Source organism: Otolemur garnettii, unplaced genomic scaffold (assembly GCF_000181295.1).
Source record: "Otolemur garnettii isolate 467f Iridium unplaced genomic scaffold, OtoGar3 scaffold00074, whole genome shotgun sequence".
NCBI classification, from domain to species: domain Eukaryota; kingdom Metazoa; phylum Chordata; class Mammalia; order Primates; family Galagidae; genus Otolemur; species Otolemur garnettii.
The window spans coordinates 8544306-8572260 of record NW_003852469.1 but is presented as its reverse complement, the minus strand read 5'-3'; the positions used below and the strand labels follow the sequence as shown (position 1 = coordinate 8572260).

Below are 27955 nucleotides of genomic sequence, written 5' to 3'. Positions count from 1 at the left end.
TCATGCGCTCACATGCGACAGGGTTCAGGGAACATTTCTGCCATGGCTACTCATTGTCAGGCTCCTCATCGCTGTCCTCACCCAAGGGAAACTCCTTCGTGGGCTTCTGGGTTACATACATCTGGGTCTCCATGGGGCATTCCTGGCTCAGAATCGCCTGCAGTGGAGAGAGACAAGCGAAGACTCACCGCACATCTCCTACCAGGCTCCCATCCTGTCCCGCCTCAGCTCATCCAAGTCTGGCATGGTTGAGGAAAGATGCAATAAATAAGCACAGGGCCCCTTTCTGCTTCATGTATCTGCATAATCTCCCAAGGCACCTAGGGGCATCAACCCTCGCAGGACAAACACCCAATATAATTTTAATCTTGTCCTAACAGTGGTAGTGCCAGCGCCAGCAGACAGGTGGCCAGAGGCCACTGGCACTGCTCCCCATGAGTCCTCCCCATCTTCTTTTGTTCCTTCCAGCAGGCTCTACACCCAGCCCTCCAGGGTGCCTCAGGCTGCAATACCAGGAAAGTATCTTTTTCAAGAAAATCATATGTTATAGTCTCTTCCCTGATGTTTCTGTGCTTTAGAAGAGACCCCCTTGTAAGGAGAACGGTTCGATTGAATGAATGAGGGAGTGAACAGATGAGCATGCACAATGGAATCCTGCCCATTTTAGGGGGGAGATAACTCAACAATTCACACCTCACCAGTGACCACAGGAGCTGCAGGATGCCCCCCCCATCTTTGTGAAGTTGCCATTTTCCTCCTCTACCTAAGAGTCTTCCTAACAGCCCCAGTAAGAGAAGCAGCAGTTATTTAAAGAAAAGAAATTAAGGATGGGCACCAAGGAAAGATAAAGATGAAAAACAAAATAAGAAGTTAACTGGTCAAAGTATTCTATAATAGACATACTTCTATCTGACAATGTGAATGTTGCTTTCTTTGGATTATTACTATTATTATTGCTTAATATTTTGTTGCAGCAATCGTCTGATTTCTTTCTGAATGTATTTATCTTCATTCGTTCTTTATGATGTTTTTGTTCTCAGTCCTTATGTTAAATATTGTTATTGTCATTAAATTTAGCTTTTTTAATTCTGTAAAGGCAAAAGTGGACACCTAATATACACATGTATAAGTAAGAAAAATTAATTTTAAAAAAAGATGAAAAGGGGATCAGAAAAAGTGGCAAAGTAGAGAGACTACTGGTAGAGGTAAAGGATGAGAGGGAGAACAGGAAGACACAGAAGTGGAGTTTTGTTTTTAGCAGGCAGAGCTCCTTACAAGCTTCTCCTCCTTGGCCGGGGGGCTCCGCAGGCAGTAGCAGAGAGGAGCATAGGTGATGTTGATGACCCCACTGATGACCATGAGCCAGGGGAAACCGATGGCCTGCACGATGGCACCCCCGGTGGTCGGGCCTGTGAGGAACACATCAAGGTCACATGTATTTACAAAGACTGGATGGCACATAAGACACTATCCTGGGGCAGTGGGAGACCCGGAGGATGCCGCTTAAGAACCTTAAGATGATCCCGCTCCACTTCCAGCTGGTGAACAGACAGGGGAACAGACACCAACGTACCCACAGCGAAGCCCATGCAAAGTGCCACGTCGGCAATGGCGTAGATGCTCCCATACACAGAGGCGTGGCGCAGGTCCACCAGGTGCCCCATGGTGGGCATCATAGAGGAATCCACCATGCCTGAGAGCAGACAGGGCACTGTCAGCCCCGCCCCCAGTTGGCAGCATGCCCCTCCCCGCTGGGCCCTTCACTTTGCCCTGTCCTCCCCTTGGTGCCAATACCTATTACAGGTGGAGATTATGAGTCTATCTCTCCACTTCCTGCCAGCAGCCCTCCTGCCCCTTCCGCCTTTCTACCCACCTCCTCTGACAAGAAAAAGGGAAGGGAAGGCTTTGGATGCAAAGCCAACGTTCAGAGGGATTCTTGTTTCCTTTTGGGGGACACTGCTTACCTATGGCAAAGCCGAGCCCTGCATTGGGGCCAATGAGACCGAAAATATTGTGAGCCAGCGGAACCTGCAAGCGGAAAGAGGGAGAGTTTGTTGGGACTTCAGCTGGGTGAGGTGGGGGCAGAGCTCAAAGGGTTTTCCCCTGAATGCAGTCACCTGGCTCATGCCTGGGTGATGGCTGTGCATGGTCACCCCATCTTCCAAAGAAGAATCCTTCCCCCATTTTAGAGATTTGAGAACTATACGGGTGCCATGTGGGTTAAAGGCCCTATCCAAAGCTATAGAGCTGAGAAGTGGCAAGTCCAAGTTTGGACCTCAGACTCAACTCCATTGCCTCATAACAAGGGTCCATTCTGTTGGGATTCTTCCTCCCTCCCTCTTTCCCTCTCCACCCAAACACATGCTTCTGTCCTTGGTCTTCACACAATGGAGTGGCCTCTTTCCCATGACTGACATCATTCAAAGGTTTTATTTAAACTCCTAATTTGGTAGCCATGGGAGCAAGAAGACAGAAGATTGCCCAAAATGAGCAAGCTGGGGCAGGTGGTTTGGGTGACACATCAGCACTCTCGAGAGGCCCATTCCCACTGCCCTCCCAACCTTGCAGTGAAAATCTTTCCTTCCCTCTTTTGTAGGTTCCTGGGCAAAAGACCCTGGACACCTGCCATCCAAACCTGCTACCCAGGATTTTCACTCCTTAAAGGTGTAACACGCTGTTAACAATTCTGAGGTGATGCCTTAATGAATGTTTATATGTCATCCATAATATTGGCTGAGATTCGCTGGGGGTTCACCCCATACCAGAGGCTGGGCTATGGCTTATATGGATAATTTTGACAAGCTGGGTCACCAGCAGAATTCTCTCTACCCAGGTGAGGATGCTGAGCAGAGAGGTGAGGTGACTGGATTGAAGTCACACACATGGCAAGCGGCAAAGCCAGTATGGAGCCTGGAGCTCGGGCTCCCACTCCAGACTTCTACCTGGTCCTGGGGAGAGGAGGAGGGCCCTGAGCCCTACTTCCCTCCTCCCCTCCCCTCTCGCTCAAATCTGGGGCACTTGTGTGTGCTCAGCTCCACTGCAGAGAGGGGAAAATGATGGCTTACGGGACTTGGAGGGGGGCTCTTGAAAATAAAAAAGCCATCTTTATTTTTTCCTCAATCTAACTTTCTGGGGCCAGAGACTGAGGCATGGTTCATGGCTGCCTGGGGACTTGGGGGGCCTTTCAGGGTGGGATGAGTAAATGAAGTCATAAAATGCACCACTCTGTCAGCCACAGAAATATAGACCAATACGTGTTAATTTCATATGCCTGCACACAGAGCCTCGGACCTCTGGCCACAGCTGCCCCTCTCACCCCTTCCCCACCTTCAGGGGGATGTTCTTTAATTCCAGGCATCTCCCCTGCTGCTTGGTTCCTACCTAGTCAGAAATGGTCCTCCTAACTGTCCTTGCTAAGTCAATCCTTTACCCATTTTAAAGGAGAGTGGTCTTCAAATGTCCGAGTTTCTCTCATGACGAGGTCTTATTATACTTACACAGAGCAGGCTGGTGCCTACAACCAGCATCCCAACCAGGGAGCACAGCCACCTGGAAGAAAAGAGCCACCATCACGCTGTGTTAAGGGGAAAGTTTCCTCCACCAGCCACCCTGTCACCACCAAGCCGTCCAGTCCTGCCAGCCCCAATTCCAACAGCCTTAGGACCTGAGAAGATGAGGGATCTGCACCCTGGGGAGCTATCTCCCATCTGCTTATAGCCCTCACCTCCTCCCTGGCCCCACACCTCTTGCCATAGCAGATGTAGTGAAGGTGTGATGGACATATTCTTCCTTCCCGTTGAAGAGTCATCAGTTGACCGAGAAGGTGCTGACCCTTGGGAGCAGCCCCACGTGTAACTCAGGCTTTTCTCCATCCAGACTCCCTTCTACTATCCTTATTTGATTTAATCTTTGAGGCCCATCTTGAAAATCACAAAAAATACCAAACTTCTTTCCTTCTTTGACTTCCCATGGAAGTGCTTTTTAAACTTAGTTTTTAAATTTTTATGCTAAATTCCAAACATAAAATTAAAACTGTTCTCATTATAGTGCAGGAACAGAATCTAGAGGTATACCACTTGCCCCCAGTTCTTTCTCCTGGGTGGCCTCTGAGGCATCAGAGGAACTCTCTGGAGTTCCAAGAATCACAGTTTGACAACCACTGTTCCCAAAGTACTTTTTTCATAGCAGTTCTCTTTTGGGGTTATTTTATGTCTTCAACTAGGGATAGAAGACAGCTGGAAAGTGACAGCTACCCCTCAGGTATCCACTGCCTCTTTTAGAGCAACCAACTCCGAGCTCAGGACTACCCTTTGTCTGTACTGACCCGTCCACCCACCCATCCTCCTCCATCCTCCCAGTAGGTAGATTTTGTCAGTATTTACTTGTCCCAAGTGCAGGGACAACCTCAAAGTACTCTCCCATCTTATATTCCCAGTATTCTTCCCAGATCCCCAGGCTACATACCTCCCCATCTTGTTGGCCAACACCCCAAAGAGGTTGGTGCCGATAAGGTAGGACACACTGGCAGGCAGGAAAACCAGACCTGGAGAAAGACACACACACCCCCTTAGCACATGTATACTTGGTCCCCAAACCACTTTGTCACACTCCTCTGCTTGCTGCAGGGTCAGGCTTTGTTTAGCCTCAAAACACCAAAGTGCTTCCAGTTCCCTCTCCTGGACTGCCTCATGAATGGCTCTTTTGCGAGCCTGCATGGAGAAGGGGAATGAACCAAAGTGGAAGCAGTGAGGACTGAGAAAATAAAACACAAGAGAAGACCCAAGAGATGAAATATGGGGTTGGGAGGTCTGATGTAGTTGATGACTACAGCAAGCAGCAAAACACAAAATCAACTTTATTTTATAGTATCTTGGCAGGGTTGTTTACAGGGAAGTAGCATAGATAAAAGACACATTTTTGGTCTTACAATATGAGTGGAAAATGAAAATAACTTTATCAAAGACAAATCATCCTGTTAATGGTTTCTACTTCATTAACATATGTTAAAAGGTAAAAAGGGAAAGATCAGAAGGATTTCTGCATAGTTTCTAAAGATTAACCAGACAAAAAAGAGTTAAGTGACTTCTAGAAGAGGGAACATGGAAAAAGGAATAATGTTTTGGGAAAGGAGGACAAGAGGTGGAGGGTCATTCTCTGAACGTTCCCCTAGGCTTATGGGGGCCCTGCCAATTCACTCTCCACAGGCTCCATTGAGCCATTCTCATGCATAAAACACCCTTGATCCTCAGCATAAGAACATGAGCTTTAGAGAAAGATGCATGGGAGTATATGCCTGTCTTCCTATTTACCTGACCTTCTATTGCTCTGATAGGGACCTTGGATAAATTGCTAAGCCTTTCTGAGCCTTAGTTTCCACATCTGGAAAAAGCAAAGCTACAATTTATATCATACCAGGTTATAGAGAGGAGTAAATTAGATAATGATGTAAAGTGTTTTACAACTTGAAGCCCTGGCCATATGGTTTTTGTGACAGTAGAGTGAAGAGTTCTCAAGATATGAGCTTTGGTGCCTCCTACACAGTTCTGGGTTCAAATCACAGCTTGGCTCCTTCCTAGCTCTGTGACCATGGGTGATTTACTTACCTTCTCTGAATCTCATACATTCATTTCATCTTAAGGAACTTTTATCATGTGCCACATATTCTATGCTAAGGACAGAGTGGTAAGCTTTGCGCAGTGGCAGTATCGTAACCAATGAGGTTTATCCATGGCAAGATTATTGCTAATTGAAAAGGACAGAGTGGTGAAGAAGATAAAATCCTAGCTCTTGGGGTACCCAGGGAAGGCAGACAGACAATAAAAAAGTAAACAAATAAGTGAAAAGATGATTTTGAAGAATGGTAAGTTCTGTGAAGGAAACTGAATATGGTGATATGGCAGAATGATGGAGAAGAAGAAGAGCCACCTGGGGTTTTCAGGTCAGGGAAGGCTTCTCTGAGGACGTGGACTTAAGCTGAGATCTCAATGGCCAAAAGAGAGCATTTCAAGTGGAAAATAAAAAGCACCATATGCAAATGACAAGGCCTTAAAGAAGAAGTCACTAGGCTGAAGCATAAAAAACCAAGTAGAAAGTGAGAAAATGTAGGCTCTAGGAAGGAATTCAGAATTTCTTTTCTAGAGCCTTAAGAATCTTTGGAGGGAAAATATAAATCAAATTTATATTTTCTGAAGTCCTTTAGAAGGTTATGTTCATGGGACAAGAGTGGAAACCAGATTATTTTCAGAGTCCATGAGAAAAGAGATGGACTGAGCCTAGAAGGCAAGCTGGAGAGAAGTAAATAAAGTATGAGATTTTGGAGGTAGAGTTGGTGGCATTTTTTTGTTGGGTTCAGTGCAGACAATTTGGTAGTAAGGAGGGGAAGGGAGAAGCCAAGGATAACCTAGGTTCTGTTTTAATCAATTGGGTGGCTGGAGATCGGAAGATTAGTAGAAAAGGAATAGCTTGAGGGAAAGAAGAAAGGCTTGAAATAACTGAGATGTGCAGAGATGTCTGGCAGTTAGACATACAAGTCTACAAGTCCAAGGAGAGAAACATTTAAGACCCGTTGGTTTACACATGATTCTTAAACCCCATGAGAATGCATGGGATCATCTATGAAAGATCAAATCGGAAAAACAGAGATCCAAGGTCTGAGCCTTGGGGACTCCTGCCTTTAAAGGTTAGCAAAGGAGGTGAAGATAGTTAAAGGTGAAGAGGAGCATCCAGTGAGGAGGTGAGAGGAGATGGAGTCCAGAAGAGGAGTCTGGCATTTGATCAGAGCTGAGAGCTTCAACCATAACTGGAGGGAAGGCAGTGCACATGTGTACAGGTGCAGAGAAGTGAATACATTTTGTGATGAAGGCATGTGAGTTCCTTTCTCATTGCTTCTGTTTCCTCAATGAGTTTATAGGAGGCTTAAATGGAGAATAGTTACATATTAATTTTGGAAAGTGGGAAGGAAAACACAACTAGGGACTTATATGAAGATTGCTGGGCAGTATGAAACCCAGTTTAGACTTATGGCCATAAATTTAAGGCGAGACCAACAGCCTGGCTGTATGGTTTTCTACAGTCTCACATCATTGCACAGGTGCAGAGAAAGAGTAGGCAACTGATAGATTTAACAAGAGTTAGGCTTTGCCAGGTGACAACCCGAGAGGGAGAAAGGAGTTTCAGTGAAATGATACTAATGACCATTGAATCCAAGCTGAGTAAAGAAAGAAGTGAGGGCATGAATAGAGATAGAAACAGAAAAAGAACTTAGGCCAATGGATTGGTGATCTCAGGGTGACCAAAAATATGAAGATATTAGAACATCTGAGTAGGGAGTATGTAAGATTATAATTGCACTGCTTGGAATTGAGATTTCAGAGAAGATATAATTAATACTGTTTCTGGGGCATACAGAAGGTTGACTGGTAAGCTGGAAAGGGGAAAAAGATCACTGCAAGAGAACAGATTAAGGAACTAAGAGGCCAAGATGTTATCCACCTAGACACTGAAGTCACCCAAAATGGTGATAGTAGAGGTTAAAAAAAAAAACAAAACAAAAACCTGAGCCAGATGTTGGCAGCTTTAATGAATGAGGAGGGGCAACTAAGGGGTTACCAGTGGTTGCAATGAAGAGTGGTGAAATGCATGTCATCTACAAAGGAGAAAAGAGGAGAAAAGATTCAGAGGAAGCCAAGGATAGCAAAGTCTGGAGGGGCATTGACTTCTACCAAGAGGCTTCAGGAAAACAGTGTTCACAGAAAACATCTGGGTCTTAATTAAAGCAAGAAGATGAAGTGTTGGCTCGGCGCCTGTGGCTCAAGTGGCTAAGCCGCCAGCCACATACACCTAAGGTGGCGGGTTTGAATCCAGCCTGGGCCCGCCAAACAACAATGACGGCTGCAACCAAAAAATAGCCAGGCATTGTGGTGGGTGCCTGGGGTCCCAGCTACTTGGGAAGCTGAGGCAGGAGACTCGCTTGAGCCCAGAACTTGGAGGTTGCTGTGAGCTGTGGTGCCACGGCACTCTACCCAGGAGGACAGCTTGAGGCTCTGTCTCAAAAAAAAAAAAAGAAGAAGAAGAAGAAGATGATGAAGTGTTCAGAGAAGAGGATGAAAGCACAGGATCAGTTGCTAATGACAGGGAGTTCCACAAGGCCCAGAATTTGAAAGAACCTGGGAAACTGGGTTAGATTAAGAAATCTCTGAAATGTGGGGATAATCACAATTTCTACCAGATAGGCTAGTCGTGATGTTTAAATAAAATAGTGCATGTCACACTTTTTGCACAGTGCCTGGTACAAAGTAAGTGCCCTAGGAGCACTGGTCTTCATTATGATCATCATAGCTGGTGAGGGACAGGACCAGGACTTGAAACCTGGGTGTCTCGCTCCAAATCCAGGTGTTTGCACTACTCCGCACCCCCAGGGTGGCAGCACAGGTGGCTCTGATGAAGGGAGTGCTGGGAATTAGCAATGTGAGTTTCTTTGGGTCTCCTCAGCCCTTTTATGCTTTTCTGTGCCAAGAAGAAACAATGTGTCCTAATAAAAAACATTGTGACGACTGCAGTCATACCAAAAGTCAACAGTTCACCAGTTACCGGCTGACGACTTGTTTGCTTTTAATATTCTCTCTCATAGATTGGAAGTAAAGCACACCTTAGTATATTTGTCTAGTGTCCATATGTGCAGGTGGCAACCTATTCAACGATGTGTTCCTTTGTTTACATTTCATTGATTTTAACAATTTAGAGGTTATAACTACTCAGCTGTTTATCTAATACATGGAAGTAAGCCCCTGTAGGAAGCCCTGTAGTCTCCTAGATACATCTCCTTGACATCATTTTAAATGGTGTGAAATTTTCTGAATGAGGTTTTCCTCAATCCTTGTAACTTGTTTTTAGCACCTGGTGATAGCACAAATTTCAGCAGCATTTTGTGCAAAAATAGGTGTTTTGAACTGTATGTTTGTAGAAACATGTATTTTTTCACAATATATCTTCAAGGAGTAAGGGGTTACACATTTTGTGACTATCATAATTATTTAAACAAAAATAATTATACAAATAATAATAATAGTAACTTAAAAATTTACTGAGCATATCTTTAGAATACATAGATCAAAACAACCCTAAAAAATATCTTCGTTTTCACAAATAAAAAGAGTAAAATCTGTCTTAGTCTGTTTCTGCTGCTATAACACAATACTGGGTAATTCATAAAGTAAAGAAACTTATTCAACTCATGATTCTGGAGGCTGGGAAGTCCAAATGCATGGCACCAGCAACTCCTTGGCCATCTGTCAAGGACCTTCTTGTTGGGGCATAACATGGCACAAGGGCATCACATAGAGAGAGAGGGAAAGGGAACCAAACAACCAGATTTCATAACTAAACCACTCCTGTGATAACAGACTTAATCCCTTCATGAAGGCAGCACCTCCATGACCTTATCATTCCTTAAAGGTCCCACCTCTCAATATTGTTGCATTGGAGATTAAATTTCCAACACATAAATTTTGAGTTCCTACTACAGCATAGTTCAAAGATATTAAAGAACTTATTCAAGGCCATAATTTGTAAGTGGCTAGGTCAGGATTCAAACTCAGGAGGACCTGTTTTCAAAGCCTTGGCTGTTTCTCCCCTTGGTGATAGTACCTTGCAGACAATAGACCACCCAGCAAGTACTCAGTCACACACTACACATCATTCACAAGGGCTTTGACTCTTTTGTACCTCCCAACAACCTTGAGAGGTGTTCTTTATGTAAAGCAGTGGTTTTGAAAGAGTGGTCGTGACTGACTATATTGGCATCATCTGGAAATTTAAAGGGAATGAATTTACTGAATTGCTCAAAGTCACTCCACTTCTTATGTCATTTGTTTCTCCAATTTCTCTTCTCTCATAATACCTAGAGAGCATTATGATGCTCATTTAGGTTTTTTTTTTTTTTTTTTGAGACAAGGTCTTACTCTGTCACCTCAGCTAGAGTGCCACAGCATCATCATAGCTGACTGCAACCTCAAACTCCTGGGCTCAAGTGATTCTCCTGCCTCAGCCTCCCAAGTAGCTGGAACTACAGGCACAGACCACTATGCCTGGATGATTTTTCTATTTTTTGTAGAGATGGGTTCTCACTCTTGCTCAGGCTGATCTAAAACTCCTAAGCTCAAGAGATTCTCCTACCTCAGCTTCTCAGAGTGCTAGGATTACAGGTAGCTAGCCACTTTGTCTGGCCTCATTTAGCCCTTAACAAGCTCTCCAGGTGATACTGATATAATCATTTGAGAACCTTTGATGTCAGATTTTACAAACCAGATAGCATTGAGGAAAGCTGCGGATGACAGAGGTGGCTGGTAACTGAGTAAGTGGTAACTGTTAACTCAGGCTAGTAACTGGGATGCTATAGTAGGATTGTGCTTCAGCTGCTCACCAGCCAGAGCCTTGGGGCCAGGGATGCGTCATCTGCACTGAACACTGACTAACTCAATTAATTGTCTTGGTCAGAGGCAGTTGCAGCCCAGAAAAAAATTCAATTTGGGGCCAGGAGTGCAGCTGGGAGCCTTGCTTATCACTGTCCGCTAAAAATTAGATTTAGTGCTTTTTATTGCATTCTAAGCTATATCAGGTTCTTATCAGCTTCCTCTCTGGCCCCATAAGCCTCTCTTCTCTTGCAGTGATGAAGCAATTTGCACGTAGCCTTCTCTATCCCCTTTGCTCTGGCTTCCTGGGAAGGGTTGGAGCCTCCTCTTTGAGTTTCTACATGGAGAAGAGGTTCCTAAGGCTCTCTCTCCTGCGCCCAGAGCTTTCTGCTGGAATACAGAACCCAGCACTTTTTCAGAGGTGAAAAGATAGCAGATATCACTGTAGGGATAGAGAATTGAAGAGAGGAAAATGTGGATGGTAATGGTGATACATATTAATATTGCACGTGGTACAAAGGATTTCCACATTTTATATCATTTATTCCTCCCATTTCCCTTTGAACTAGATAGAATTATGAAAGGCTCACTTTAGAGATGGGAAAAGTGATACTCATAAAAACTAAGTGATTTGCAGAAGTCCACATAGACCACCAATGCAGTGAAACAAAAACCTAGGTCTTCAGACTGGCAATCTTTAATCATTCTACTACACAGCTAGGAATATGACCCCTTGATTGCTTGCTCACCCTCTCCCACCCTGCCTTTTCTCAGACTGCTTCTCTGAAGGACTGCACACCCACTCAGGCTTGATTCATGGGCATGGACATGGAAGGTCCTTCTAAGAAGGAAGCACATTATCCCTGAATGACACTGATGACCTGGGCCAGAGAAAAAGGGCCCACAGTACCTGTTTCCTGCCCTGGCCTAAGCAGAGCACCAAGGTCACTTACCCAGCTGCCATTCAGAGGAGCACATGGTCTGCATCATCCAGATGGGCAATGTGGGCTCCAGGATGGCCACACCCATGTTGGCAAAGCAGATGGCACCTGCAGAGACAGTGCTATGAGCCCCTGTGGCTGCCTGGAGCCCAGACGCCAGTGGCCCAATGGGAAGCCATTGCCAGCTTACCTGCAGCCACCAGGATGTAAGGGTCTTTGAGAAGCGTAAGGAGTGGAGTCCCCTTGATACTCTGAGAACATGAATGATAAAAAGCTCCCATTCATACAGTGCATACATCTCTCTTATTTTTACAGAATCTAAGAATGCACATACAGGGGCTTAAAGACTTTCTATATCATCTGACAGACCAGGAAACCCAGTTCAGGGAGAGAAAATGACTTGACTGATGTCACAGAGTGAGTGGAGGCAGAACCCCTCCTGTACACAAGGCAGGCATTGTTGTGGTCTCAGAGGGAGAGTGATTCCTACCTTCATATGACAATCAACCAGGTCAGAGTGGACTGGGGGCAAGGTCAGGATTGGACTACAAGTGTCTGGACTCCTGGACTTGAGTCTTTCTACTAGACTCCCTGGCACCTGTCCTGGAAGAATCCCAGTGAATTCCAAAACTGAGTAGAGAGGCCATAACTCAAAAAGCCTCTCAACCTTTCTCGAGTCTTTGTTCTAACCATTTTGAGCTATGCTACACTAGGACAGCAGAAGCAGCTTGAACACCTGGGTAAAAACACCAGCCTAAATGCCCAGTTCCAATGTCCCCTCCTCTGGGGCATGTTCTCATCCCAGCTAAACTTGGTTACCCCACCCTCCTTCACTGCCCCCCAGCAGTCCCTCAGCCATTATTGTTGCCTTTGCCTAAACCACCTGCCTTCTCTTTTCCACAGTTCCATAAACTCCAATCTTCACAGTTAAGCTCAAATGGTTCCTTCTTTTCTAGAATGTTCTTTGACTGAAAAGTCTACTTTCAAATTTCCTGAGCACTGTCCTAATCGTCTGAGGTGTTTACCATATTCTGCCTTTTAATAGATTTAATAGTTTTTCGATAACCCTCTTTGCATATCCACAAAGGTGGATTAAGATACTTAGAGACCCTAAAACTAAAACAATAATGTGCTCACCTCACATATAGTTCAATGTAAAGAAACTTCTTTATGTTTATAAAGAAGTCTGATAAACCCTTTGCCCCAACAATCCCACTTCTGGGAATTTATTCTACAGATTACTGCCAAGAATACTAAAATTCATAAATAGTAGGACTTCTGTAAGTTGACCACCCAAGGGACTATAACAAAATGGTCAACATGAAGAACTAGACCTGCTATACTTATACATACATGTGGTGCATGTCCAGTCTATGAAAATTAGGTCAACTTAAGACAATGGTCCCTATAGGGAGGTGGTTGACTATGGAGATTCAGTCCTACTGTATATGTTTATCAATTGCTGCACTGTTTCCAACCACAAAATACTGAAAACTACCTAAGTGACCAAACATAAGAGATTGAATAAGATATGGTGTAAACACACATGATGTGTATGGACCACACAGCTGGAAAATATTATCTTATGATATCTTATGATCTAACACAGAGTGATTTTCAGAATATATTACTAAGTGGGGAAAAAGAAGAAGACACAGAATATACATATACATAGGGTGCTACCTTTATGTAAGAAAAGAGGAGAAAATAAAAACCACATAAACTATTTATCTTGGATAACAAATGCAATATAAATCACAGACATTATAGAATTGCACAAATAGGTAAATGGTTTTTGTTTGGTTTGTTTTTTTTGAGACAGAGTCTCATTCTATCACTTTGGGTAGAGTGCCATGGTATCATCATAGCTCAACCTCAAACTCTCAGACTCAAAGAGTTTGGCTCAGCCTTCCAAGTAGCTGGGACTATAGGTGTCTGCCATAGCACTGGTTAATTTTTCTACTTTCAGTAGAGATGGGGGCTTGCTCTTGTTCAGGCTGGTCTTGAACTCCTGAGCTCAAATAATCCACCCACCTTGGCCTCCCAGAGTGCTAGGATTACAGGTGTGAGCCACCACCACACTTGGCCAATAGGTAAATGTTTTGATTTGGGGGAAGAGCTAGGAATCTTACTATAAAGAAAGGATGATAAAAATATAGAATGGGAAAAGCAAGAAAAAAATCCTATGGAGCTGGGCTGTCAGTGGAGGTCTCAGTTTGAACATGTGCTAACCCTGCCCTGAGACCCTGAGACAGCCTAGAAACAGGGAGACCTCAACAGCAAGGAGCACACTGAGGACCCATATTTTGGTTTCTAAACACCATTCCCCATCAGAAAGAACCTAGCTTCCTTGAGGAAATGGTTGATTCCAGGCTGAGGCAGAGAAGGTACAAATGAGCATGGGACATATTTTTGTATCAGAAAGATTAGTTCAGTCAATAGTCATTAATGGACAATGAATCTAGATAAAGAGGAAGTTTGAGGAAGAACAGATTTATATGATCTTATAATGTCTCCAACAGATTGTTGATTAGTTACAAGGTGAAAAATAAAAATAACAACTACACAATGGAGAAACAGGCATCACCTTGACCTAGTGATAAAAATTAACGTCTCTGCTGAAGGGCAGGTGGGCACTAGATGTAACACTCTGAGGATGTGGTATCATTGAAATGATATTACAATGGGGGTGCACAGCCTGAATCTGACCAGGAGGAAACATCAGACAAACCAAACTTAGGAATATTCTATACAATTGCCGTATTCTTCAATAATGTCAAAGAACGAAAAATTCAGTCTTGAAAAATAAAGAAAGGCTGAGCAACCTTTTCAGAATACAAGAGCCTAAAGAGATGTGAAGCATAAAGGCATTAGATAATCCTAGACTAAATTTCCTAAATTTCACAACTGGATTGTCATCACATGAGGAAATACTCCTGCTCTTAGGGAAAACTCTCTGAGTTATCAAGGGATAATGGCATGATATAGTCAAACTACTCAACATTGGCTCAAAAAAAAAGTAGTAGTAATGTGTGTGTGAGAAAGTGAGTGAGAGAGGGAGAATGGTTAAACAAATACAGAAAAACATTAAAAACTGAGGAAGAATCTGGATATATATAGAAGTTCTATTATGCTACAACTTTTCTGTAAATTTAAAATTACTTCAATACAAAAAGTTTTTAAAACCCAATGAGGCTCTAATTTTTTTTTTTTGGTACCATGATCAAATTATTTAAAAAATATATATTTGGCGGTGCCCCCCTTTCCTTGAATCTCAAGCTGGATTTGCTTGTTGAGCTGGCACAATGGACGCTCAATAAACAGCAACAGACCCATCTGGATGAATGTTCATAGGCCTGGGCAGGTGGTGCAGGGTTGCTAGGACCAGGCATGTTCTAGGCCTGGAAACCCGCACAGAGGCATTTAGCGCTGGACGGGTGGTGGTTACTCCTGGTGGTGCCCGGACATCCTAGTCCTGAAGCAAGTTCCCAGACAGCAGCATCACCTCAGCAGACAAGGCTCCCAGTTGCCATGGGGAATTAAAAGTGTTGATTATGTCATAGTGTCACATTCTTTCAGATGCATCGGCTTTCCCTCAATTTTGTCAGCTGTAGAGGAGGCTAAAAATAACACTTATTTCATGGAATTTACAAGACACAGGGCATACAGCATGCTAAGCAGAGTCCCTGGCATGTAAATTGCATGTAAATAGAATAAAATGTATTATTCTATTGATGGACTGTGGAATGCAAAGTCAAGGTCTTTAGACCAAACTTTCCCATATTTTATGTACTTTGTTATCTTTCTTACTTAGGGATGGATTGTCCAGAGCCACTTCTGGCTTTGAGTCAGACAAATACTAACTCTGATATTTATTAACTGCGACAAATTGATGGTCTGTTAGGGATACTCTTGGAGGGTGTCCTTTGGGGGAGAAGAGGTTGTCTGGGTAGTCTCCATGGCTTTTTCTATCTTTGAGATGATGTTATAACTCTGAGTCCTCGGGTGTCGGTTTTATTTTCTCCTGGTTCTAAAGACGCATGTGTGTGCACATATACACATCTATGTATAATCCATAAGGCTTTTTGGATTCTCCATAAGGTCTTTCTGCCATCTTTGTCCAACATCAAGCCAAATATCCTCCCTGTATCACCCACAATAGTAAATGTGACCCTACCTGGAAGTCCAAGTAGAGTCCTACTTTTCCTGACTCTGTTTCCCTCCACCTTTCTCTGATGGTGTGACAGGCATACCTGGTCCCCTGTGCTTAGCCATTCTATGTAGCTCTTAGTAATGGAGCTTGGTGTCTACTTACCTCAGGAGAGACTCTGGAAGGCTGTAGAATGCAAAGCTGGAGAGCTAGGAAAGAAAGAGGGAGAGAAGGTTCAGTCTGCCCAGTGATTAGCTGGGGGCTCTAATGCCAGTACTATTTCTGCCAGCCTATCCTGGGCAAATCTAACATCCTTCTTTCCCAGGTTGGCTTAGTCCTCCAAATATGCCCACCCCACCTTTAATAGTCAAGATAGACACCAGAGCATGATGTGTTCCCAGCCTTGCCTGAACTGCCACCTGCCTGGGAGTCTCAAGAGTGACTTACCACCATCCAGTAGTGCCAGGAAGGCCAGGATAAGGAAGGGAGCAGACTTCCCAACAAACTCGTACATCACACTTCCAAAGGGCGCTCCCACTGCAAAGGCAAAGCAGCCACAGATTCTAGGGATGAGGGTGCATCCCAGGCCGTGAAACTTGTGCACATTGGCCAGGTGAGCATTTACAAAGGTCCACTGGGGCTGAGCTCCTTTGAGATTCTGGAGATTTGGTAATGGGGAAGACCTGGTCACTGCACCCCAAAGAGCTCACTATCTAATGGGGGAAAGAAGCATGTTGGGGGGGGCACTGAATAATTAAAACAGGGTGAAAATTTTAGCAGCCAAGGGTTGCATGCAAAGAGGGTGGTGTAAGCACAGAGGCCTGTGCCAGAAAGTCCCGGTAACCGTGAGAGCTTTGCCAACACCCGGTGGGGAAGAAGCTTGTATTAAATGAACACAAGGTGTCAGAAGAGAGGGAGCAGTCGGAAAAGAAGGAAAAGGAAGTGGGTGTTCCTAAGCATGAGTATTTGGGAGGAGATGAAGGCAGAGGGGGAAGGCTGAGGCCGCAGAGCCGGAGACCAGGGCCCCATGTATCCAGATGAGGTGTCTGCTTAGCCCTGTATCCTAGGAAGAAACATCATGAGGACAAACACCATCAGCTCTGTGTTCAGGAGGATTTTTCTGGTGGCACCATGGAGGAAGGAGGCAATGTGAGACAGCTCAGGCAGGAAGCCAGTGCCATGTTCCAACCACGAGGCAAGGAGAAGGCAGAAGTGAGTAAGACGGGCTCATTCATTTGGGGGTGGTTGAAGATGAAGGCGTCCAGGACGCACATGAGGTTTAGGCTGGGTGTTTAGGTTGATAGATACTAACAAGTAACAGTTTTTGTTTCATCTCCTTTCCATAGTGGTGAGGGTGGGGCATGGGCCAGGGGGAGAGAGTTGGGTCTTTTCTTTCCAGTGACCTTGTAAACTCCTAGAGGGCAGGGAAGACATCTTACCTACATCCCTTCTGTGCTTGGCACATAGTAAGTGCTCAGTAAAGAATGTGGCTTGTCAATTAAGTCGTATGAGGGATGAGCCCCAAAGGAAAGTATAACCTTACAGTTTGGTGCTTAGGACTCAGAGCCAAGCAAGTCCACCTGTACCCTGGCTCTGCATTTCCCAGCTGCGTGACCGTGGATGGCTATTTAACTTTTCTTATCTGCATCTCTATAATGGGGGCCATTATTCCTCCTTCACAAGGTGATAGTGAGGAATAAAGATTATGTCTGTAATTAGTTTAGCAGAGCATCTGGCAAAGGACAGGTTCTGTCCAAACTTGGAAGCAGAGGTGAGGTAGGCAGGGGCTGCTAACCTGAGAAGCTTCACTTCCTCTACCAGGCTGGGTTTCTGGATCTTTCCTAAGCCTTTATAAGCAGTTCAGCTTTTTAGGGAGAAAGAAATTTCACTTTTCCTCAGTAATATTTCTGAAGGAATCAAAATATGATTGGACCAGGGAGAGAAGAATAACATTTGTCTTCCAAGACCTAGGAAGTACCAGTTTCCTGGAGCCATCTTTGGTGGGTCTGTGACAGCCTCACCAGCAACTCTCCCCCCTGAACCCAGAGCTGCAGCTGGGTGCCACTTACCCAACACTCCCAAGGCAACTCCCCCCAAGGCAGTTCCCATGGCTTGTCCCCTTTCACAGTCATCAGTGTAGACACTGGCCAGCATCCCAAGACCTGCCCAGGGAGAGACAGACAGAGCCAGACCCTGGGGACTTTGTCTGACTCACATGGAGTCCTTGTCTCCTGCCCTATATATCTTCAGAGATAATTCTAGCTAGAGTTTCAGTCTGAGGAGAGTTTTAAAACATAATCCATAGGCCAGGCACAGTGGCTCATGCCTATAATCCTAGCACTCTGGGAGGCCGAGGTGTGTGGATTGCTTGAGCTCAGGAGTTCGAGACCAGTCTGAGTAAAAGTGATACCTCCTCTCTCTACTAAAAATAGAAAAAACTAAGGCAAGAGGATCACTTCAGCCAAGAGTTGGAAGTTGCTATGAGCTATGACGCCACAGCACTCTACCCAGGACAACAGCTTGAGACTCTGTCTCAAAAATATAATAATAATCCACGGTATTCTGCAAATACCCCACTGCCTTCCAACCCTCCTAGATTGCTTACCCCTTCTGTTCAGAATATTGTTGGGAGTGAAAGGCCTCTAGAAAGGGTAACAGGACACACTGCCCCCTTAGGCTGCATTTCATATCTTTTATCATTTCCTAGCACATTTCCCTGAATGAAAGGATTATGGAGCAGATCAGGAAAGGGAAAACATAGGAGAGACTGTTCTATTGAACAGTGGGGCCCAAGGAAGAAGCTGAGAACACAGAGGACCCGGAAGAGACTGCAGCCTGCTGCTGTATGCCTCTCAGCTCCACTGGTCTGGGGTAAATGGGCATAAAACATCAGCTTCACGGGATTACGCTATTGCATTAGCCAATGCTTTGAACACTGTTGGGGTATTAACAGCATTAGTATTTACATTACTGTTCCCACCAAATGTTAGGAGAGGACAGAGAGAGGACCATCAGGCGGCACTAAATAAAAGCCTGGTCTAGGGCGGTGCCTCTGGCTCAAAGGAGTAGGGCGCCAGCTCCATACGCTGGAAGTGGTGGGTTCAAACCCAGCCCCAGCCAAAAACTGCAAAATAAAATAAAATAAAAGCCTGGTCTACTTCACAGTTTTACTGCGGGCCTGTTCTGACCTATGCGAGCCACGTCTTCACATTGTCAGAGGAAGTTATGACGGGCTTAGGGAATTGTGGGCTGTGCCTGCAATTCGACAATTACCTTGTTTCTGACTCACAATTTCTACCTAGCAGGATGATACTTTCCTTAATATCTTCATATAAATCGTACAGGGTTTGAGCTAGCAAGAGATTTGCATGTGTGTGTGTGTGTGTGTGTGTGTGTGAGAGAGAGAGAGAGAGAGAGAGAGAGAGGAGATATGAAGATGTCAGTTTTACCTGCAACCGATGAAAATGAAGACCCAATGCCTTGAAGGGTCCGGGCCACAAACAGCAGGGCATAGGTGCCAGAAAAAGCAAACACTGGGCAAGGAGAAGAGCAAGAATGCTGCGGTTAGCACACGGCCTTGGCTTCCCCAGCTGCCAGAAGATACACCCATGACATTGCAAATGTGAGGCATTATACATAGGTTTGTTTGTTTTTGAGACAGAGTCTGCTCTGTTGCCCCAAGCTCTGTGGAGTCACAGCTCACAGCAACCTCAAACTCCTGGGCTCAAGCAATCCTCCTGCCTAAGCCTCCTGAATAGCTGGGACTGCAGGTGCCCCTGCCATGCTCCACTGGTTTTTTATTTGTAGTAGAGATGGGATCTAGCTCTAGCTCAGGCTAGTCTCAAACTCCTGACCTCAAGCAATCCTCCTGCCTAGGCCTCCCGGAGTGCTGAGATTACAGGTGTGAGCCGCCATGCCCAGCCACGCTTATGTTTTAATAAGGCATGATGACTGCTCCCTGTTTGGGGAGTTGTCTTTCTAATCTTCCATCCTTCAGAACTGCTTTTTAATGGGCAAAAAGACTGAGAAACCAGGCTGGGTCTCTACACATCTTGCTAAGAACCCAACATCCCATCCACTGGAATCAGGAATGTCTGTGAAGCACAATGCCTCAGCACTAGTTCTCAGACCCCACTCCTAGGTCCTCTAAGTGCAACACCAAGATGTGGTCTTTGCTATTCCTGGGCACCGCTGGGTCTTCTGGGGTACAGTAGGACTACTGGCATTGAATAGAAAATAATATCTTGTGATTCAGCCAGATCCCACCCCTTACCTGATACTGGAAAATCTTTTAACCAAATCAAATCAATATTTATTAAAATAATCCCAAACGTACAGTTTTGCTGGAGTCTATAGCAGATGTGAAATCCAGAGAATATTTAGCTCATGCCCTGGAAGAGGTACAGTCTATTGAAATCAACATACTGGCTCCGCACCTGTGGCTCAAGTGGCTAAGGCACCAGCCACATACACCTAAGGTGGCAGGTTCGAATCCAGCCTGGGCCCTCCAAACAACAATGATGGCTGCAACCAAAAAATAACTAGGTGTTGTGGTGGGCACCTGTGGTCCCAGCTACTTGGGAGGCAGAGGCAGGAGACTCACTTGAGTCCAGGAGTTAGAGGTTGCTGTGAGCTGTGATGCCACAGCACTCTACTCAGGGGGACAGCTTGAGGCTCTGTCTCAAAAAAAAAAAAAAGAAAGAAAGAAAGAAAGAAAAGATAAAAGAAAACCAACATACCACAGCTGCTGAGAACCAAATAGGAATACATTATCTGAATAATCTAGGAATCTAGATTGTCAGAAACTGGATCATAGGGGCAGTAAGCCCAGACATGTCTCACCTCCAATTCCAGAACAGCATCTCCTAAAGTGAGAAGACTCTTCCCAAGGTGTCTGAATCAAAAGAATGTTAATCCCTTTGTCCATTCATCACAAGTCTTTTGGTTGCCTTTACAATCCTCTCCCATGACTTCCCGACATGATCCCACTGAACTATCTACCTCGTTTCTCCCTAACACGCACCCTCTTAATCTCCCCTTCCCTGACTTTCTGACTTCCAGTCTGTTCAGTCTACTATTTCTAAGTCCTTTGACCAACTTGTCTTGGTTTGACCAGAACTTTCTTGGTTTTAAAACTGAAAGTCAAAAAACTCCACAGAAACTGAAAGTCTTCTATCCTGGGAAGCCCCATGCTGCAATTTGGATATGGGTTGATTGTCTTCAGGTTGAACTTTGATTCCCATTGGTGGATGTGAGGCCTAACAGAGGTGTCTAGGTCATGTGGGTGGATCCTTCATGTAAAGATTATTGTTGGGGGGGGGTGTGATGATGAGGGGTAATAAGTGAGTTCTCACTCTACAGTTCCTTCAAGAGGTGGTTGTTAAAAAGAGCCTGTGTCCCCATAGTGCCTCGGGCCTCTAATCCTAGCACTCTCAGAGGTTTAGGCAGAAGAATTGCTTGAGGTCAGGAGTTTGAGACCAGCCTGAGCAAGAGCAAGATCCCATCTCTACTAAAAATAGAAAAACTAGCTGGGCAAGGTCGTACCTGCCCCATAGTCCTAGCTACTGGGAAGGGTGAGATAGGATTGCGTGAGCCCAAAAGGTTGCTTTGAGCTAGGCTGAGGCCATGGCACTCTAGCCTGGGCAACAAAGAAACACCCTGTCTCAGAAAAAAAAAAGAAAAAAAAGAACTTGGCACCTCCCAGCTCCACCTCTCTCAGTTTCTTTCTCCCCAGGTGATTTTTGGCTCCCCTCTGCCTTCTACCATGATTGGAAGCTCCCTAAGCCCTCAGCAGATGCGGAACAGAGGCCAGTACCATGCTTCTCATACAGCCTGGAGAGCCATGAGCCTAATAAACTTCTTTTCTCACCCAGACTCAGGGATTCCTTGATGGCAACATTAAACTGATTAACCCCTCAACCAGAATAGCCCATCATCCCATTTAGGAAGACCAAGATAGTTTTTTTCCCCCACTTTGCACCCTTTACATAGGCCACCATTTCAATCCTAACTGCATTAAGCGTGTTTTTTAGTTGGGAAGTTGAGGGTAGTCATGAGTGTCAGCAACCTCTTTTAAGTTTTTTAAAACACTGAATGATAATAAAAGGATACCCTAAACATCAAGTTCATTTTCTTTTGTCTACAATTAGGTCAACTCAGTAGAGGAACAGTGGTTATATCAGGGAAACAATAATTATTTAACACATAAAATTAGGTAGATAAGAAAAGTTTTTAGGCCGAGCAAGTGACTCATGCTTGTAACCCTAGCCCTTTAAGAGGCCAAAGTGGGAGAACTACTTGAGGCTAGGAGTTTGAGACCAGCCTAAGAAACCCAGCAAGACCTCATCTCTACAAAAAATAGAAAAATTAGCCAGGTATGGTGGCCGGTGTCTGTAGTCTCTGGGGAGACTGCAGCAGGAGGATCACATGAGCCCAGGAGGTTGGGGTTACAGTGAGCTGTGAAGATGCCACTACACTCTAGCCCAGGCAATGGAGTGAGATCCTGTCTCAAAAACAAAACAAAAAATGGAAAAAACAGAGAAGAAAAGCTTTTAAAACATGAGTTCTTGGCAGAAAATCAGCACAGACCTTATGCTGAAGAGTTCAGGATCCCTAGCACACTGCATGACCTTATTGTGCAAGGTGTTTGTCTCCTAGGCAACCATTATACACTTCTGGGCCCCTGGAAACATGTCTTTTCATTCTTTACATGATTGCAGCCTTGAGGCATAATACATTCGCTCCATAAAGTTTTATGGAATACATTTTAAGCCCCATGCATTTGATGAAATCAGGCACCTTATTATTTTTTAATTTGCTATCTAGCATAGGCTGAGCTTCTAGAATTGCAGCAAACATCCCCAACTTGAATTTCTTAATTTTATTTCATTCAGCTAGAATTTCACTAGGAAGATGCAGTTCTAAGACAACCTTCGGGCCCTGACTGCAGCACATTCTGGTTACACACTGCACTGGCCTGAGTTAAGTCCTATTCTGGAAAGGAAGAAAAGTTGAGGAAGAGGAATAGGGAAAGCAGATAAACAACAGAAAGGTAATAAAAACACAAGGAGAGAAAGAGGTGTGTCCTCAGAGACAGAGAATCAGCAGAGCCATCAGAGGCAAAGTGAATCCCCAAACACAACCCCCATCCATTCCGTCTTAGTTTACCTCTCAGGGTCAATTTCCAGACTTATTTTTCTTGCTTACTATTTTTATTCCATCTCCATTTTATTAGGAACATTTAGTGAATCCTGAATATAGACTATTTGCCTTTCTCCTTCTTGCTGCTTTTGCAAATTTACTTTCCTAAGCTCTAACCTTTAATGTCTCTTAAAAAAAAAGACCTTTCGGAATTTTCCAGATGCTGTTGTCCAATTTCCTTTTTTCTTTCTTTTTTTTTTTTTTTTTGTTACCTGCCCTTTACCATGGCATATCAAAATTATATGATCTTTTCCTGAAGACGGGAAGTTTGTATTAAACTTGCTCAAGGGATTACTCACACACACACACACACACACACACACAGACACCAGAGCATACACATTCAAACAGCCTTTCTAATTTCCTAGATCAAGGAAATAAAGTATCTGTTCTTCTGTAGCAGAAGAGACAAATTCCGAAAGACTAAGCTACCACTACTGTTCTAGTTCCCATACCAAAAACTAGGAAGCATTTGAATCAATTTCCCAGTCAGCTAAGTCAGGTGCCTGATTACTCTCCCGTCACCCTGCACTCTACACTAAATTTGCATGATACAGTCAAAGACAATCAGGGAAGGGAAGAAAAGGGGAGGCAAAAATGACTTACTAACGGTGGAGAGAAACATGATAACAAAGCCAGCAAACATGGGAATATGATATCCGATCCTAGAAAGGAAGCGAGAAAAGACAAGACACAATTCCAATGGGCATTGAGCAGGAGCAGAAACTCGGTTATCTGAGCACACGGTTAAAACACGCCTCTGAATCCAGGTGTGATAACGGAACGTGACGTGGGAATGAGCACAAGCAAATACACAGACATGCAAGTTTACCTGTAGACCACAGCCAAGATGCTCATTTGCAGAAAGGATAGCCTAGGTCGAGTGTTTATCCCTTTAAAACACTGGGGTACCCCTGAACACATTGACTGGGAAGCTGGCGCTCTAGATTACAATAGGACTGTCCCCTTCCCACCCTCACCCTGTCCAAGCCGTGTTCAGGAACACAGACTACAGAACAGCAGCAGCGCACTGCTGTTAACTGGTTCTCTTCTTGGTACTCAGTATTCAATATGTGTATCACTAAGAAAATTGAAAGCCCATGACATTTCATCAATAATGTGTTATTCTTTGGGGGTAACCAGCCTTCCAAATGGCTGACTGCCCTGGACACCAGACAAGCAAGTATTTCTCCTTTTCCCCTTCTAACCACCTTGATATACCTCAGCTCATCCTCCTATTCCCGAGCGCCCCGTGAGGCTCTGCCTCCTCTGAGATACCTGTTGGTGAGAGGGCCCACACATGGGTTGACCAGAAGTTGCATTATAGCCTTTGAAGCAAACAGAACCCCCACACGGGTGTTCTCTTCCTCCAAGAAGTCTGTGCCTTGCAAGCAGCTGTTTCTATGTGCTGAGATGGCTTCGGTAACTGGAGGGGGGATGGTGCCAGGAGTGCCGTTTGTCGGTGCTGTGCTACTGAGTGCACTTTCTTCGACAGTCACGGTGGTGTTGTCAAAGAAGGAGAAGACGGTGGTAAACACGGGAGAGGTGACAGCACTGCCGAGGTGCAGAGAGGAGTTGACTTCTTTGAACTCCGTGGCATACAGGAACGTGGGCACAATGGGCACTGAAAGCCAAGAAGGACACATGGTGGGGGCTAAGGATGGGTTGCCCTTTGACCACTTCTAGGTTCTGGAGTATTAGAGTAAGGTTTGCTTTTACGCTCCAGGAGGGTATCTATGTGACATGATTGAAAGCTGAGCTATCACAATCTTTTTGCAGATATGCGCATGTGCAACAAGGTGGGCTCTGCCTTCTTGTTTCAGCTGTCACATAGACAAGACCAGAGGCTGGGGGTTGGGGGCAGCAGGAGTCAGGGCAGGGGAGCGCAGGCAGCCTCCCTCTGGGGCCTGTTACTATTAGATGGGCTTGAATACTATAAAACACCTGTTAGTGGTGCTGACAGGTGGCCCTGGGCAAGTCAGTCAACACTTCTGAAGGTCTTTTTGTCGTCTGAAAACAAAATATGTGCGCACGCATGCATGCACGCATCATGCGTGCGTGATACGTGCATGCGTGGCGCGTGCGTGCATGCGTACACACGCACACGAATTTCCCCCAGGAGCAATGATTCAGGACTTACTAATGGAATGTTTGCAGTAACCTTAAAGAACGTGGTTCCAACTATAGAAATGCGAATAATGAGAATTGATTGTATTGGATTAACAAGTTGTCTCAGGCACATTCTTGTTTAAAAGCGTGTGTTTTACCCAGGAGGGGCAACTGTTCGTACCCATTGATACACTGGTCCAACTTAATGTAATGAGTACAAGAGTGTCAAGTAGAAAAAGGCAGGACTCTGAGGAAATGAACTGCAAGAAAGGTAGGTCTTGATGAGGCCTTGAGTATCCAAATACAGTGTGCTATTTTTATAGGGCAGACGCTGGAAAGGCAACACGGTCAGAAGACGCTCCCTGCCCAGAGGCACGTGGAGTCATCAGGCCTTGAGAAGACAGTTTGGGCAGGAAGGAGAGAGTACAGCCGGTACTGGCTCCAGGCCATCCTCTCTTCTGGTCTGGCCATCTTTGAACCTCCTAATCTTTGAACCTCTGGAGTCTTTCAACAATGTTTGCAAGCTTCAGACTCCATTTCCTGCAGCTTCCTCCAGCCCCCAGCAACCTCTGTGTGTTTGAGCATAGAAAGAAACTATTCTCAAGTCCATTCACTGCTGAAATTGACCTTAGGGTGTGCTGCCTGCTGGGGCCCAAGTTCAAATGAACCCTCAGCACAAAAACCCCTGAACGTACCCACCACAGTGAGCAGCATGTTGTCAAGGAGCAGAGCAACAAATACCACCACCAGCACCAGCTGCCGGGACGCTCTCCCCTCCTTCAGCCATCTCTGAGGAGCGTCCAGAACAGTCCGGAGCATGGCGAGGGCTGGTCTGGGGGGCTCTTCTTCAAGTTCTTGAGGCGGGTCCTGTTACAGCTATATGTCTTCTGCAGCCTTTATGGAAGAAGGGAGGAAGTCTGCCCAGATGAGCAAAACTCACTATTAAAATGAAAAGTGCAAAGGGTTGCAAGTACCGTATTTCCCCCAAAATAGGACACTGTCTTTTTTTTGGCTTATTTTCAGGGGATGTCTTCCTCTCCCAGCCGTGTCTGCATAGCCACGCCCATCATTATGTCTTATTATTGGGGTAGGGCTTATATTTAACAAATGCATAGAAATCCTGCTAGGGCTTATTTTGGGGGTAGGTCTTATTTGGGGGGAAACATGGTAGCAGGATAGTATTTGGAAATAGCTCCATATCTGTATTGCTGTTCACTTCCTGTATATCTCTATGACCCTGCCTGGTTCCTAGAATGCCTTTCCCAGTAAGGGTTGCTCACTGGCTATTTGTAGCTGGAATTATACATGGTACAATAAACAGACCACAGATCACCCGTGCCTGTGTTTCTCAAACATTTGCCTATCACCTTCATGGTTTACATTGTATCTAAGGACTATTTGTACTTATTGTTCCCTTCATCTTTTCCTCTAAAGTAACTTTATGTATCATGCAAAAAAAAAAAAAAAATTGTGGTTTATTTCTACATACCACCCCAAAATTATAGTCTATGTTCTATGTGCCACCTGAAATATTTCCTGTGGCACAAGCATGTCTTGCACTGCCTTCTGAGAAACACTGGCTAGCCCTAGACTGACACTTTCATCTCGCACATGAGAAATCTGAGGCTTAGGATGATAGAAGGTTAGGTCAGGGTTGCATGATTAGTGCCAAACTGGGATGAAATCACAAGCTTTTTAACTTGCAGGCTTATTCTGTCATTTTCTCTTGCTTTGTGGTGCTAGAAGTGCCTTATTAAATCCCTGTTCAGAAAAGTGTGTTGCTCTGTTAAAATGCTAACTTTCCCGGTTCGTTTTCTATTCAGGATTTCATATTATCAGTCAGCATTAAGTCACAGTACCTTGTCAAACGGTTTCATTTTCTTTTATGTGGCTTCTGTTGCATTTCAGCGATACCAATCATTTCAATTTTAAAATAGATTACTGTCACGAAATGTATCAGCCCCTAAAAGTCATATACCCTTTGATTTGGTAACTCTGTTTCAAGGGATCCATCTTAAGAAAATGATCAGAGGTCCAGCCAAAGGTTTGTCTTCAAAATTAATTGCTGAATGATTCTTGTTAGTTAAAAAGTTTTAATATTGCAATATTTTCTGGAATATTTAATTTAGCACTGGAATATTAAGCAGCTCTTAAAACTAAGTTTTCCAATAATTTCATGGACTTAGAAAATATTAATATAATGTTAATTTTAAAAATGTACTAAACTATAGTTTGGCCTCAATTACATAAAAAGAAGTAGTTGTCTATTTTAATTTGTACATGAACTTTATGGACACCGTATATGTTCCCATTTTTTAGAGGCTAGTAGGATACCCAAATGCCAGCTATTTATAATTAATGACTTAAATTATTTTCTTTTTCCTTTTTTATAATTTCCAAATGTTTTATAATGAGCTACTTTCATAATTGAAGTAAATAATTTTTAAGGCATATCACTGGGGTTTAATCGTCACTCTGGAATTGTCGAAGCATCCCGAGCTTTGAGCTTCTCTGTTATAAGCCCAGAACTGGAAGAAGAATGAAGATTTCACTGGATCCTCCAGCAAGGGTTTCATTCAGACCCTTGGTTCCTTATATAAATCCAAGGGAGCAAGGTCGCAAGTGGACCCAATTCCCAGATAAGTTTAAACCAGAAAATCCAACAATTATTTAAGACCCTTTATTTCTCTGTATAAATACTTCCAAACACAAACTTAACTTAGAATACATAAGGATTACAAATAAGAGACCAAGAGAAAAGCATTGGAAAATGAAAAATAGGATATAAAATAGGATGGAGTTAATAAAATAAATCCAACACAGACACACACACGCACACACACACAAAGCCAATCACACACCAAAATCTCAAAATGAATCCAAACAAAATTAGAAATTTGCCAACAAATCAATAGCACACTTTACTTTTAGAGTGGAAATCCTCTCATGAGAGACAAAATTTATAAGAAAGGATTAAATTTGCTCAGAGAGAAAGAAGGAAATCTTACCTTAGAGCCCATCTCGGTGTGAGGCACTCATGAAGTGCTGGCAGCTGGCAGGAAGGCAGTGAGAACTGCTCCTGCAAAGTGGGCGTGCTGACAATTTATTGCAACCTGTTATCTGAGGATGCTGTGTGTGCGCGTGTG

The 27955-nt window shown here is 44.3% G+C and overlaps 1 protein-coding gene across 2 annotated transcripts; it reads right to left on the bottom strand.

Moving 5' to 3' along the window:
- Positions 1 to 46: 46 nt before the first annotated feature.
- SLC18A1 (solute carrier family 18 member A1) lies at positions 47 to 27955 on the bottom strand. 2 transcript variants are annotated; one of them, XM_003793996.1, is made up of 16 exons: positions 27818 to 27955; positions 25505 to 25748; positions 23979 to 24324; positions 23307 to 23365; positions 18950 to 19033; positions 17570 to 17662; positions 15948 to 16037; positions 15666 to 15709; positions 11541 to 11601; positions 11363 to 11458; positions 4465 to 4543; positions 3498 to 3549; positions 1965 to 2028; positions 1574 to 1693; positions 1276 to 1409; positions 47 to 157 (listed from the first exon to the last, which is right to left on the bottom strand). In XM_003793996.1, the coding sequence occupies exons 2-16, from the start codon at positions 25626 to 25628 to the stop codon at positions 47 to 49; spliced, it is 1557 nt and encodes a 518-aa protein (XP_003794044.1). In that variant the 5' UTR covers positions 25629 to 25748; positions 27818 to 27955. The 2 variants fall into 2 exon arrangements, with proteins under 2 accessions (XP_003794044.1, XP_003794045.1); XM_003793997.1 differs by lacking the exons at positions 11363 to 11458; positions 27818 to 27955 and having other exon boundaries at positions 25505 to 25628.

Bases quoted from the DNA above. Each gene is read 5' to 3' on its own strand.
- SLC18A1 (XM_003793996.1), bottom strand. From the start codon at position 25,628: ATGCTCCGGACTGTTCTGGACGCTCCTCAGAGATGGCTGAAGGAGGGG. The intron at 15,710-15,947 runs GTAAGTCACTCT...TTTCTTTCCTAG, and splicing joins CCTGGCACTACTGGATGGTG to CTCTCCAGCTTTGCATTCTA. The intron at 1,694-1,964 runs GTAAGCAGTGTC...GTCTGCTCTCAG, and splicing joins AGGGCTCGGCTTTGCCATAG to GCATGGTGGATTCCTCTATG.